The 14,785-nt window shown below is 44.3% G+C and overlaps 1 protein-coding gene across 9 annotated transcripts in view; it reads left to right on the forward strand.

The window, feature by feature from the left end:
* Smarca2 (SWI/SNF related, matrix associated, actin dependent regulator of chromatin, subfamily a, member 2) overlaps positions 1-14,785 on the forward strand; it is a 171,474-nt gene that overhangs the window by 46,960 nt on the left and 109,729 nt on the right. For all 9 annotated transcript variants that reach the window (XR_005091453.1, XM_037205442.1, XM_037205454.1 and 6 more), the window contains 2 exons: positions 623-793; positions 11,322-11,375. Coding sequence is in view for 8 of the 9 variants with exons in the window: in XM_037205442.1 (XP_037061337.1) it covers positions 623-793; positions 11,322-11,375 (225 nt within the window). In the remaining variant the exon portion in view is untranslated. The remainder of the gene's footprint in view (positions 1-622; positions 794-11,321; positions 11,376-14,785) is intronic.

Below are 14,785 nucleotides of genomic sequence, written 5' to 3' on the forward strand. Positions count from 1 at the left end.
CATCCTACAGCTGAGTCCCGGAGCTCTTCTGGGGTAGAGCCACCTCTTGGAGAATGTACGGTGTTCCCCTTTTGTTCAGGCATCATAGGAAAGTATTTTGGAATGTTCTATCGTGGGGACATCTAAAAGAGACTTCTCTCTAAATGGCTCAGAGGACATCAGGAGTTTTCTTCCACTTGATCTTATCACGTTACTGGATGGGAGGTAGAACTGGAAATTACGGGGTTTGTGTTATTGCTCAGTAGAACCAGATTTCAGGAGCTAAATGACTTCTCTCCAGTCACCTAGGCTTGTAACTTAGAGCATCAGATTTTTGCATTCATTTTGAGCGGCTCAGGAACCACAGAAGGGGGAAGAGAGCTGACTTGGAGTGCTTGGTCATATCCCACCCACAGTGGGGCTTTGTGCAATGATTTTGCTACAGCCCTTGGAGTCCTGGGCCCAAGGTGGTGCACGTTTCTAAGTTTGCCAGTGTGCAGACTCCGCTGCTGGCTTGTGCAGCATGGCTCCTCCTGTGGGCCCCAGGCACCACCGCATTCAGGTTGTGAGCAGTCAGAGGGGTGCGAAGTGGACCTGTGAGTGTCCGTCCGTCATGTGTCATCCTTCTCCCCTTTCTGAACAGGCTGAAGACGAAGAGGGCTACAGGAAGCTCATTGACCAAAAGAAAGACAGACGCTTGGCTTACCTTCTGCAGCAGACTGATGAGTATGTGGCCAATCTGACCAACCTGGTTTGGGAGCACAAGCAGGCCCAGGCAGCCAAAGAGAAGAAGAAGAGGAGGAGGAGGAAGAAGGTGCGCTCTTTTTCCTGACAGCTTTAGCCTGTGATGTATGTCCAAAGACTGGTTTTAGATGAGTATTGCTCTCTGTTAACCTTATGGGAGGTTTAGATTACTGACTTGCAGCAGTGGCATTGATTAGTATGGTGTAAAATGGGATGATGTCTTAGAGACCAGGGTATAAAAAGATTATTTCAGTGGCACAGTTCACAGTCTGTATTCCTACTGTTTAATACAGTGTAATATTTCAGTATACACAATCATTAGGAGACAAAAGAATATAGACACAAATGAACATTGGGTAGGTTTAATGCCAGTGTGGCAGGGATTTCTGAGTGGAAAATTAAGAAGAAAAAAATGCAGTGTAGAGACAGTATCAAGCCAAAGGAAGACATGAGAAGTCTTTGGGATGCCCTGGACACACACATTTCAGTCTGTTTGGACAGATGAAAACGATGGACGTTTTAATTCAGTTCTGGTGTCACAGTAAGGTAAGTATATTGACATAAAGTTTTACTAGTTAGAAATAGAAGGACAATCTCATGTCAAATATAGCCTAACTGACACAGGAACTGAGGGACAACACTTAGTACTCTGCTCTGCAGGTAATTGCACCTCAATTCAGGAAGTTGCTGAGTGTGGACCAGAAAAATCTAGATCTTCTTGGAGGTTGAAGTGTCCAGTCAGCATCCCACAGACAGAGGGCTCAGCATCCTAAAAGAAAAATATGTCCTCTGTATTGAAAATGTGCAGACACTTCCTTGGCACTGTGTCCCAAACAGCCTTACCTGGCATTTGGGTTGCACAGGTACCATGTGTCGTCACCAGATGATTAGAGTATGCAGGAGGATGCAGACAAGTGACATGGGAGCACTGTGATTTGCCCAAGAACCTTGTGCATGTTCGGATTTTGGTTTCCACAGACTTTGGTCTCCTGGAACCATTGCCTGGTGGATACTGAGGCACAGACAGCTGCATTTTGTTTTCATAGTAACTTCTGATTAGGCCAGGTACACACATCAACAGAAAATGTTCATTAGAACTCTGAAAATGGAGGGTTAGTCACATTTAATCATTAACTCTCTACACTGAATAATTGAGCAGAATGTTTTTCAAAAAAAAATAATTAATTTCATGGCTCCTGAATTCTCATACCTGTTTCATAATTAAGGAGGAGGAATAAATGATTGAGAAGGCGCCTTCTCGTACCTGATTGTCTTCATCTCCGATAGCTCACCTTATTGTGTAGACGAGGTGAAGAGGGATGGCTTGGCGCTTGGATTTAGACATTTTATCGCTGAGGAGTACCTCATTTTCTTGTTAGTGTAGCCTTATAGAACTTCCAGAGCCAGTAGAAGGGCACAGAGGCACACAGCTACAATGCTGGACTAGTCTGCAAGCAGACCCCCTTCAAGGCCAGCTCCGGTTTTCCCTCTTCTGCAGAGGTTGCCACTGTTAATGTTTGTCGTGTTCAAGCTCTTTATATTTCCTTGTGATTAAAAGCTAATGGCCCAGATTTTAGCTTCTAGTTTATAATTAATAGATTCCTGCTGTGGAATTAGATAGTCACATCACCACAGGCAAAGAAAGAAATGATTGAGTGTTGACAATTATGCCTATATTTTTACATTGTTTTGTGCAGAGCGGGGATCTGTTGCGGTTTTTCTCATGGTTCTGCTTATTCTATCAGAACTGTAGATCGGTGGGTGTGCTCCTTGCAAATAGTCCTTCTTTCTAGTTTATGCTTTCATTTACCAGCACTTAGAGAAGAGCCTAGGGGGTATGCTAGAGAAAAAATGATGTGATACAGCCATTAATTAATCATGTACCCAAAATTAATATCTTTACCTGTGAGGATGTGGAAAACTGGAAGTCAAATTGGAGGTAAGGCCTGATTACCTGGCAAAGAAATAAGATACCCAGGCAACAGCTGTCCACTGGGAGCCCCGAGCACCTCCTGATGATTGCCCACTTGACCAATGTGAAGGTTTGTTCATTCCAGCCACCTTCTGGGATGCTTTCAGGATGGCCAGCACCTGTACACCCTTGCCTTGAGCAAAACTAAGGAGGAGGCAGGGCTCTGTTTGCCTTCCTGGGCTCTCTCTCCAGGGAAAGTGGGATGAATAAGGGGGAAAGAAAGGGAGGAAGAGGAGGGGAAGGATGGAAAGAAACAGGCTCTTCCTAGTCCTTCCCGGACTCTGTTTCCTTCACTGGAAAGCTTTAAGACTGCTCAGAGTAAAGTAGACAGTTCCAGATGTTTCCTTATTAGATGACAAAGGAAGGGGATGCTTTTCAAAGCTGGTTATTTGACCCTTAGTGCTAGCTGCAGTTCTCTCCTCCACAGAGTGGGAAATTGAGTCGCCTGTTCCAGCTTCTTTAGCTGTCCTCTGTACCACTGTAAGCTGCAGGCTGTGCCCCCCAGCATCTCCCCACTGTAAGCTGCAGGCTGTGCCCCTCCTCCCAGCATCTCTCCACTGTAAGCTGAAGGCTCTGCCCCCCCCAGCATCTCTCCACTGTAAGCTGCAGGCTGTGCCCCCCCCAGCATCTCCCCACTGTAAGCTGCAGGCGGTGCCCCCCAGCATCTCCCCACTGTAAACTGCAGACTGTGCCCCCCAGCATCTCCCCACTGTAAACTGCAGACTGTGCCCCCCAGCATCTCCCCACTGTAAACTGCAGACTGTGCCCCCCAGCATCTCCCCACTGTAAACTGCAGACTGTGCCCCCCAGCATCTCCCCACTGTAAACTGCAGGCTGTGCCCCCCAGCATCTCCCCACTGTAAACTGCAGACTGTGCCCCCCAGCATCTCCCCACTGTAAACTGCAGACTGTGCCCCCCAGCATCTCCCCACTGTAAACTGCCCAGCATCTCCCCACTGTAAACTGCAGGCTGTGCCCCTCCCCCAGCATCTCCCCACTGTAAGCTTCAGTGCCCCCCCAGCATCTCCCCACTGTAAGCTGCAGGCTGTGCCCACCCAGCATCTCCCCACTGTAAACTGCAGACTCTACCCCCCAGCATCTCCCCACTGTAAGCTGCAGGCTGTGCCCACCCCCCAAGTATCTCCCCGAAGCTTTAGATAATGTGCTGTCCCTGTTTACATCTTGAAAATTCAACAAGGCATCAATGCACTTTTGGTTTGGAGAAAAGCTGCATTACTCAGTGAAATAATAGCCCAGAGCTGGTGGCAGTAAAGATGCAGGCAACTAAGGTCCCTGAGACTGAAGAGGCCCCTGGCATGGCTGGCCTTGAAGTTTGATTGGATAAGGATTACTTTCAACTTTCCGTGCTTAACTAGTATGTAGTTGGTTTTTAATGTTTTCTTTCTATTTTAATCGCCACATAGCAGAGCCTTTGCTGTTCTTGGAGATTTTGTTGATTAGTGTTGCTCATGAACAATAGGGTTGGCTTCCTCTAGCGTGCCTTGACCTTGTTAATTCAGTCCTCTTCCCCCCTTGGCGCATTTCTATGCAGCGTACGTTTATAAATTACTTAGAATCGTCTCATTCTCAGCCTTGTCTTTCTTTATTGGCCTTGAAATGGAAGAGGGAGAAAGTCAATTCTATGTCTGTACTTAAAGGTCAGAGGAGAAATACATTTTAAAAATTGAGCTAGTGTGTTATGTGAAAGCAAGCTCCGAGTTTCGGGGTGAATGCTCACAGCAGCATTCACCCCAACCTTGAGGACTCTGCTTCACCACGGTGTTCTGACATATCCACAGGTGGCTACAAGGAAGAAAGGAAAAAGGAAAAAAGGGTGGGGCTAGATAAAACCACCAAGCGTGTGCAAACCTGGTTGTACATGGGACCACCCTCCATATCCCACCAGCATGGGCAGCCTTGAAAATTCAGAGCTACCTAAGAAAATGTTTGTATACTGATTAGCTCTTAGTCCCTTGTAGGGTAATATTAAAAGGTATGTTAGAGAGTGCTCTGTTATCCAGCAGAAGGGTGGTTCTAGTTTAATTTCTGTTGCTGTGACAAACACCATGACCAAAAGCAGCTTAGGAAAGGGAAAAGTTATTTCAGCTGGCACATCCAGGTGACACCCCACCGCTGAGGGAAATCAAGGCAGAAACTCAAAGCAAGAGCCTGGAGATGCAGACTGAGGAAGGCTGCTTGCTGACTCTCTCCTGCTCACTGGCTGGTGCTCAGCTAGCTTTCTTAGACAGACAGCCCAGTCCCACCATGCTACCACCTATCCTGAGCTGGACCTTCCCACATCCATCAAGAAAGTCTTCACAGATGAGGCCACAAACTGAGCTGGACCAGTCCCTCAGTCAAGACTCCCTTTTCCCAGCTGAGACTAAGTTGTGCCAAGTAGACAATAAAAGCTAAGCAGGACAAGGGGATAGAAATACTTTTCACCCCCCAGCTCTGTTGTGAGGCTTATGTAGCAATGTTATCTAAGGCATTTGGGGCACTTGCTGGTGCACAGTAATGCTCAGCAAATATTGGTTGCTACATCAAGCAATTTTGTGACGATTGGGTGGATGGTGTTGAAATACACTTGCTTTTTCCCTATGTTTGTTTGTTTGTTTGGGTTTTGAAAGTCAAGTCCTGGTCTGGGCACTTGTCTCCAACCAAGCCTGAACACTGACCTGATACATGGTAGAAGGACAGAACTGATGTCTGCATTGTCCTCTGGACTCCATGTGTGTTCTGTGGCACATGGACACATGGACATACACACACACACACACACACACACACACACACACACACTTGACTTTTTTTAATATAATAAAAAAAAGACTATTTTTACCTGCGTTTAGACTGCATATTTTATGATAAATTGCTCATTTATTTTTCTGTTTATCCTTTTTTTTTTTTTTGAGCTAAGGACCGAACCCAACAACAAGGTCACATGTAGCCCAGGCTGGCCTTGAACTTGTTATATAGCCAAGGATGACCTTGACCTCTACTGCCTAAGTGCTAGGATTGTTGGCAGGGACCAGCATGGCTAGCTAGTTCTTTTTTTCTAATTGCAGATTGGGATGTCTTTTAGGACAGTGACAGATACTTTGGATGCTGGGGCCTGTAGAAAGGGTGTGAGGATTGATTATTTTGGCAGACCCTGCTTGCCACAAGGCTTACCAGCAGCTCCTACAGAGGGGACTTTCTGATTTGCATGGCCTCTGCCTTAGCGTGCTTTCTGGTGATAACGAAGTGTTTCTCCTAGTGTTTTAGGTGCAGTTTTTGCATAAGCTGTTGCTGGGAGCTCTTACCAGAGGTACCCCACTGATTGCTTAGTTCACCTGTCTTGGTTCAGCATCTAGAACTATTTGCCACCTAGGAAAAATTAAATATAAAGTTCTCCCTTCAACCTCTTCAATGAGGTGTAGACTATTGGAAATAACATCCTTGTTATATGTTTTTGATGTGTCTTGAAAACACATGATATTAATGGACATGTGCTACACCACTGCCAGGTTGTTGGCGGAGTTTTCTGCCTTGCCAGTCAGCTCTGTCCACCAGCCAGCTCCCAAATAACCACACAGAGACTTATTACTAATCATAAATGCTCGGCCTATAGCTTAGGCTTGTTACTAACCAGCTCTTACAACTTAAAGTAACCCATATTTCTTATCTAAGTTCTATCACATGGCTCATGGATGTTACCTTATTGTCTACATGTCCTGCTTCCTCTGCATCTGGCTGGTGACTCCTGAGACTAGGCCCTTCTTCCCGGCAACCTCCTAGTCTGACTATCCTGCCCAATCTTCCTGCCCAGCTATAGGCTAGTCAGCTCTTTATTAACCCATGAGAGTAATACATATTTACAGTGTACAAGGATTGTTTCACAGCACCAGGTAGTGCTTTCATCATGGGTTTGCCTTAGTTTGTTTTATTGTGTACTAACATACAGAATGTCAGATTTCCAGTGTAGTGTTTCCTCATACAAAGTTTGGTTTTGTGTCCTCCTGGCCCCTGCTGTTCCCTATCATCCTTCTCTTCCTTGTACCCTCCCACTCATTGTTGAGCTTCCGTTCTGTTCTTAGGGGACTTAGGCTCCTTCGCACTTTGTATCCTGTCCTCAGTGCCTTTGGGTCTCCTCTTTCAATCGGTTGAAGTTTCATAGCCTAGACCAACTCTCACACCCCATATTTACATTATCTTCTTTTTTGTGTTAGAGGGTAGGATTCCAGGATGAGAGAAAACGTGGTAAATTTCGTCTTTCTGAGTGACCTCAATATTGTCAAGTTTCGAAGTCCTTTTATTCTTCTCTTCCCCGTACCCACCTCCCACCCACTTTTATAAGTACTGCCCAAGGCTCTTACACAAGAAGGGGAGAGTCTTCTTGACATGGTACATTATTCAATACAGTAATTGGAAGTGTGGTTTTTAACCTTTTTAGATATTAAACACAGCCATCCGAGCCCGCTGGGATGATTGTCAGTGAAACAAAATAATAATGTCGTTGAGGCATTTGCTGCAAATTCAAGTTACTCCCCGCCTTTTCCGATTATCTTATCTCTACTGTTTGCCCAGAGATTCCTTCCAAGGCTCCATAGGTAGATGCAAACTGCTTAGTCAGCGCTGCGTGTGTGTTGGGTGTGTGTGTAGGGGGGGTGTGTGCCTGTGTGTGTGGTGTGAGGACTGTATGGTGAGCTGTGAGCATGCTGCCAACGCGATTAGATTCATTTGATCAGTTCGGTGTCCAAAATGGGTGAACCCAGTTTGAATCAAAGTCCTGTTTAACTGGCTTGACCAGTTACCTGAGTCAAATGTTCACATTGGCTTCTCTGTATGACACTCTCAGGCAATGTGCAAATGCCTGCTAATTTGATATTCCTGGGCATTTTTTATTGCCTGAGCACCTGTCCCGGTGCTCAGAGGCCCACTTAAATGACAGTAAAAATAAACCAAGTGGCTCCTGAAAGCTTCATTTCCAGAAAAGCAGAATGAGCCCTTAAGGTGCCCTCACATTTGGACGCTACTCCAGCACACGGTGGCAGTACCTGCTGGGGGAGAAAATGGGTTATTTCATAATATAGGCTGTGAAACATTTGACATAAAACTGTTTCCTTACAAAACGAGGCCGTTTGCAGCCTCTGTGTCGTAATCTAAACAGACTGCCCTACTGAAGTCTGTCTTCTTGAGTTCAGCTGACAGGAATTTTCCTGTTTCCGGATGCCCTTCCTCCCCTAGCCCCACTCTTCGTTTTATATGCCTCCTGAGTGCAAGGTGCATCCTCTGCTGTGTGTGCGGACATTCTAAAGTGGAGAACGTAGATTGACATTGGCCTTTGAAATTGTGAACCCAAATCCGTTTGAGTTTTAGTAGTTTTTAGTAGTGAGTAATCTTTAGTTAGGAGTAATTTGTATTACACATATCCCCTGACATGAATAGGTTAATTATGCTTCCATCCCCACACAAGCATAATTAGTTTGCAATGTTTTGATAGAAGAAGCCAGTACAGGGTTCCTTCGGTCTTGATTAATGAATGGACTGAGTGTTTTAGTTTGGTTTGTTTGTTTGTTTTGGGGGGAGGGGGTGTTTTGAGACAGGGTTTCCCTGTGTAGCCTTGGCTGTCCTGGAACTCACTCTATAGACCAGACTGCTCTCAAACTTACCAAGATCCACCTGCCTTCTCTGGGATTAAAGGCGTGCACCATGCCACCACTGCCTGACTAGTTTGTTCTTGTTTGTTTGTTTGTTTAAATCAATGAGGTTGAGTGTAGGCAACAGCCAGCAGTACTAGAGTACGTGTTTGTGATTTCATGACACAGCCAACTGCATGAGAAGATGTCTCAGGCACTGGGAAGACTCATTTCTGCCATATCTGCAGAATCGAGCTGTCTCACCTGTGGCCCAGAGACATCCAAAGTCACAGTCTCTTGTGTATAGAGTGAGAAGGGGAAGGAATTTTGGTGTTGTTTTCTGTGTTGACATTAACACATGAGTTTGGTGTGAGAATGTGGATTTCTGAAAGTGCACCAACTAGACATCAGAAGCCCAGCCATGAGGAGAGGGCCTGGCATCTCTCTCTGTAGAGTAGACTGCCACCTGGCTTCCATGTCTCAAAATTGTGTGGCAGGACTGGATCCAAGGACAGGGTGGGAGTGAGGGAGGTGACGCAGGACCCTAGCTCAATGATAAATTGTATGTGTGTTCTTCACCATTTTACCACTTGACAAATATTTTGGCTCCTAATTGCAATGATGAGAGTAATAATAATAATAATAATAATAATAATAATAATAATAATAAAAACAATAACAACAAAAATAATACTATGAATTATTCAGTGAATAGATTCTAAGCGAAGCACATGGCTCACAATGGTAGTATGTTCCCTTTTTTTGTCTGCTACATACTCATTTAGTGATTCCTAAGTGCTAGGTACCCCTGTAGGCATGAATCCTCCCTGAACAAAAGAAGCTCCTGACCTCATAGCCTTAGCAGGCAGTTTTTAGAGAGTGCCATAGCCAGTCTTAATTATAGGCCTAACACCAGCTCCTGACCTACCGTTCATGATCCTGAACTATGGAAGTGTGTTTGTCATGTACCATGTGGAATGAGCAGGTTGAAACTGGTCCAGTCCTACCGCAGAGACAAAGGCAAAGAGAAGCTTATTTGCTCTAGGTTATATAGCTGAGGCCTCATGTGCAGTCAGAGATGTGATTGACATACAACTCGTCTAATCCCAGAACCGAGGGTGGATGGACTTCTAATAATACTTTGCTTCTTGATGCCTAATGGTATTGAAAATAGATAGTTTAGGGGACTTTAAGTAATGAAAGGGTCTGATTATGAGGCAGTTTTTAGATAACGCTCTGGCTAGCTCATAGTATATTCATAAGAGTATGCTGTGGAATAGTTTTGATTCTATTCATTTATGGCGCTTCAAGCTTTTTAATGTGCTATTCATTGAAATGGTGATCCAGTTCCACTCACTAGCTATTTCAAATTGGCTTTTTCATTGTCTCCTTTGATTTTCTTTGTTGGCCAAATTTGTAGCTTATTTCTGGTTTGTATGGAAAGAATGGTGGGATTAATTGACTTTCTCTCATTAATTAAAACCATCTCTGGAGTATAGTGCTGGAGAATTCCAAAAATGGAACCTTCGGTGTCTGGTAGCAGGGTGGTTTCTCTTCTGAACACAAGGTTTCTGTCGCTGTTGGAGCGCCTCCCCAGGCTAGGTGGGGAGCCCGTGCCTGTGATGATTCCGTTTGTCAGCCCTCTGAGACTGTACTTACTCTCTCCTCTAGTCAGCAAGACAGAAAAGACAAGACTTGGGCCAGTCTCAATGTTGGAGCCTTTATTTTCCTAATCTTGGGTAGAAACTCTATTGTTTATGCTTCCTCACCACCCCCTGCTGTCTGTCTGTCTGTCTGTCTGTCTGTCTGTCTGTCTTCCCTGTTCTCTGTCTCTCCCAGGGGGAGTATGCGTGTGCATGTGTGCTTACGTGTGCACATGTGTATGATAGGGACACGGAGAGTGTATTTGGTAAGAAAATTATGAATTACATCATAAAGAACTTTAAAAAGTCTTACGTTTATGGGACTTTTTCAGTGTGGAAAAAAAAACATTTTCAGTAAAGTTGTTTGTTAAGAGACTAATTATTTTCACAGAAGGTAAAAGTATCAGTAGAACGACCGTCTTAAATAAGCTGAGGAGAGTTAATTTTGATTCCATAGTTTTGTATATATTTTTCAATGAAGTAAAAGAGTCCTGGGATAGAAAGCTTATTTTCTTAAATATCTTAGTAAAGTAAATGACTGCAGCTTTTCCTTCCTATATTTTATTATATAGAATTAGTATGGGTTTTTTTGAAATAGAAATTCTGTATATAAAATATTTTACCTGTCAGGTGTTATAAATTGCAGACATTATTGGCCATTTTGTATGTGTTGTGTATGAGGCTTGGGTCTGTGTATAATCATCCTGCTTTCTCATCCCTTTTCATTGAGGCACATAGAGGCTAATGGACTAAGGCACTGGAATATTTCAGCAATGGTAGATGATGGAATTTTTCATGAGAAGATACACATCAATTTCCCTACATACACATTGTGGAAATACTATATATTATGAAAGCCAATTAGATAGAATGGAAATTACCCAGGGAACTCACAGAATTTGGTTTTGTTCTGTATTTTTATGACTGAGGAGCGGTTTAGAGCTTATTGTGATGGACAGTTTTAGAATGCTGCTCTTCATTGCTGATGAAAACTTGCTTAGGGAATAGGGAAGTCGAACTAATTATGTCAGGATTTGTCTTCAGTGCCAAACACAAGAAAATGTTTCTGATTCTGCCTTCAGGCTTGACGGTGCCATGTCTTGGGCTCTGTAGGTCTCTAAAGATACAATCCACAGATCTCTAGTGGGCTGGCCTGGAATCACATCTGGCTTTAAATGACTCTACAAGTTGCTAATACACTGTGTGTTTTGGCTGAGCAAAGAGAAACAAAAATGAAAGACATTTGCATTTGTGCTTTCGGAGAGGATGCTGGTGGCATTGAAATAGTTACCTATGGGAGTCTGTCGGTTCCTGTCCTGTATTCTTGATGTATACGTAACACTTGGCATTGTTGTTTTGCAGAAGGCTGAAGAGAATGCAGAGGGAGGGGAGTCTGCCCTGGGACCAGATGGAGAGGTAAGGGAAGTGGCACCCACTGGCTCTTACATTCTGCCCTGCTAGGGGAATCAGTCATAGCCTCTGGCATCATTCTTTGTGTACACTAACTCTGTTTTCTCTGAGCCACTCATTTTTTTATAAAAAAAAGTTATATTCACATGTATGTGAATATGTATGTGTGTCTCTGCATGTTTGTCTATGTGTGTGTGCACACACGTGCGTGCATGGGTTGAGGGGTGCCCATAGAGGCCAGAAGAGGGTGTCTGGTCCCTGAATCTGGAGTTATAGACAGTTGAGAGCCCCTGGATGTCTGAAACCAAACTTGGGTCCTTCGCATGAGCAGCAGGTGCTCTGAACTGCTGAGCCATCTCCTCAGCCCCCTGGCTAATCCTTCCAAAAGTAAAAGTAGTGCATCCGTGGCTGGGGATATGGCAGGGTGGGTAGAGCTCTTGCTATGCAAGCGTGAGGACACGTTAGAATCCACGGAACCCACGTAAAGCTGCGTGTGTTAGCACGTGTCTGTAACCCCAGCATTTCCACCGTGAGATGGGAAGCCAAGGCAGGGGAACCCCTGGAAGCCTGAGTACTCTTAGGGGCAAACAGCACGGGGCCTTTTCTCAAGCAAGGTGAAAGACGAGGTCTGACACCCAAGAGTGTCCTCTGTCCTCCACACATGTGCCTGCACTCACACACATGAATGAATGAGCACATGCATGTACACACACACACACACACACACACACATGGAGGGAGAGACTGAGAGATTAGAAGCACCTTCCTTCAAACCGTAGGCCATTCACATAGTAGAAAATTAGCATAACACTGTCTCACTATTACTCATCAACTGATAGTTTCTTATATACCCTTCTGCATACAGATTAATATATATCATGACGGCATGGAAGGTGTTAGTGGCTAGGTGATTTGGTGATTATATTTGACAAGTAAATAATACAGAAGCCCAATTTCCCTACTTTATTACTTATTTGAAATCATAAAAATACACAAACCAAATAGTTCACATATTCTGGATTTTCTTTTGGGTATTTCTGTAGGCTTATAATATAGATTGAATGTGGAGCTACCTAGGTATTATCCTTAATTGTATATCCTAGAATTTCTGACATTCTCCTGGGCTCTGGAGGATCTGTCCAGTCATACAAGGAAGAGGGGTCAGCCCAGAGAGTTTGTTTTTAAGCAACCTTCACTTGTGGGCCCCGAGAAGCCTGCTTAGAGCATCGGGTGATGGGGGAATTGCCCATTTCATTCTAGAATCACTGGGCACTTGGGTTCCATGTGAGGTCCCATGGCCAGATGCAGGAAAGAAAGGTTAAACTACTGATATGCAGAAACTTCTTAAAATTGGATGTTGGGCTAGCCACTCTAAGCCATCACAGGGAAGGAAGAGATCAGGGTGAATGTTAATATGCAAGAAACTCTAGACAGCATGCCACCAGGGTGGAATGCTGAATCAGAGTTCTTCGAGGCAGCAAGGGCTTACAGGACCCCAGCCTTCCCTGAGAAGGCTGCCCGTCGTCTGCAGTTTCCAGGCACCCAGGGTGACTGAACACCTTGTCCTCTCATCTCTTAGCTTGTGTGGAAGCTAGCTTCTGACCTTTGGCTTGTGACATAGGTCTTTTTTTTTTTTTTTTTTTTTTTTTTTTGAATCTTCAGATCTTAATACCTGTCAGTTCCATTTGCTGAAGTTTGCGAAGTGGGCCTGTTGCTCAGTTTGTTCTGAAATAATGCTCTTCCTTCTTTTCTGGGCTTGCTCTGTGCTCTTGCCAGGGTTCTAATTCCACCCACAGTGGCTTCCAATTTTCTCTGAGGTGCGACATTAGCAATAAAACAAGCTGTATTATAATAGCCCACGATAACAAGATAGGGTTTTTCCCAGGGAAATGGTAGCAAATGCTAGATTTCCCTTTTCTCTCTCGAGTGTGCAGATGACCTTTTCCATTAATGAGGAAGAATCGTATTGCCATGCAGAGCACTGCTACTCAGAAGGACCGCTTTAGCCAGCGTAGGAGCGAAGAAAACCGACAGGCCGGGGCAGGCCTTTTCTTCTAAGGTTATCTCTGTGAACAGTCACCAGTATTTGTTGTGATTCTGATGGTGCTTTGTTGAGGGAGAAGCAGGAGAGAGCAACTGGGGTTTGGGTTTCTTTCTGGTTACTTTTTCTCTAAGTTACGATATAGAAAGTAATATCAACCCCCTGGTTTTCCTTGTCATTTTTTTGCTTAATTAAAATAAATCATATGACAATCTTAATTACACCAATAGTGCTGCATGTATCTATCTGGCCACAGAACTAATTAAGAGTCATTTCGGGAAAATTCTGTGAAGTAACGAATTACCTGAACAGTCCGTTTCACTGCTCTTCAGAAGCGGATAGTGGGACGCACACACAAATGGAGCGCTTCCAAATGCCTTACCCAAGGCCCTGCTCCGAGAAGTCGGTCACCCTATAGTGAGTAGCATCCATTTGCATAGGGCTGCTCCACTTCCAGCCCCTGTAAGACAGTCTGTTCCCCGGGGCACATTAACTCTAACCTCTGCAATTTCACAGAACTCTTAATTTTTTGAGCAAGCTATTTTATTATTCAAAGATAATGAACTTCATCTTTGTCTTGGTCAGTTATTCAGGTGTCAGAGAGGCAGGGTTGTTTTCTTGTTTGTTTGTTTATTGTGCCCACAATTCCAGTGGTTGAATTAGACCCCATTCTGGTGGGTTGATTTCAGATACAGCACATGGCTTTGTAGCTGATGACGTGGGCTACACTTGGTTGCTCGATCCAAAACCACAGCTTGCAGGAATTGCCCCCTGCAGAGTGTTAGGTGAAGGATTGAGGAACTCTTAGTTCTAAATGACCCAGATCAGCTTGGCTTGCCTGAAATAAGAACAGAATTTGTTCCAGGGCAAATATCCCTTGTCCTCAATGCTTGCAGCCAGAAGTGTTTCAGATTATGAATGTGGGGCTTGGACTTTGGAGTACTTACACATATATGGGATATCCTGGGGATAGGACCTACGTCTAAGAATACACTACATTTATGTTCCATATACAACTTATTTTTCTTTTTGCATAGGCCTTAATGCATAGTCTGAAGGTGACTTTATCTATTATTTTAGCATGCTTGTGTTTTGATTAACTATGGAAGGCCCTTCCCATGGTACCAGTTGTAGAATTTTCCACTTTGCCGTCATGTCCATGCTCAGAAAGTTTCAAGTTTTGCATTTTGGGGTTAGACGTGTTCAGTGTAGAACAGGATAAAGGCTACCTGGAGAATCTGTCTTAGGGCAGGAACCTAATTTTGTACTATCCTGTGCATCTGCTCTAGTAAAGACATGGCTGCTGTTGGGAGCAGGCAGGAGCTTGGCATGGCCAAAGTCACTCCACTGACAATGCTGCCACCTTGATTTGACC

This window comes from Peromyscus leucopus, chromosome 1, assembly GCF_004664715.2.
Source record: "Peromyscus leucopus breed LL Stock chromosome 1, UCI_PerLeu_2.1, whole genome shotgun sequence".
Taxonomy (NCBI): domain Eukaryota; kingdom Metazoa; phylum Chordata; class Mammalia; order Rodentia; family Cricetidae; genus Peromyscus; species Peromyscus leucopus.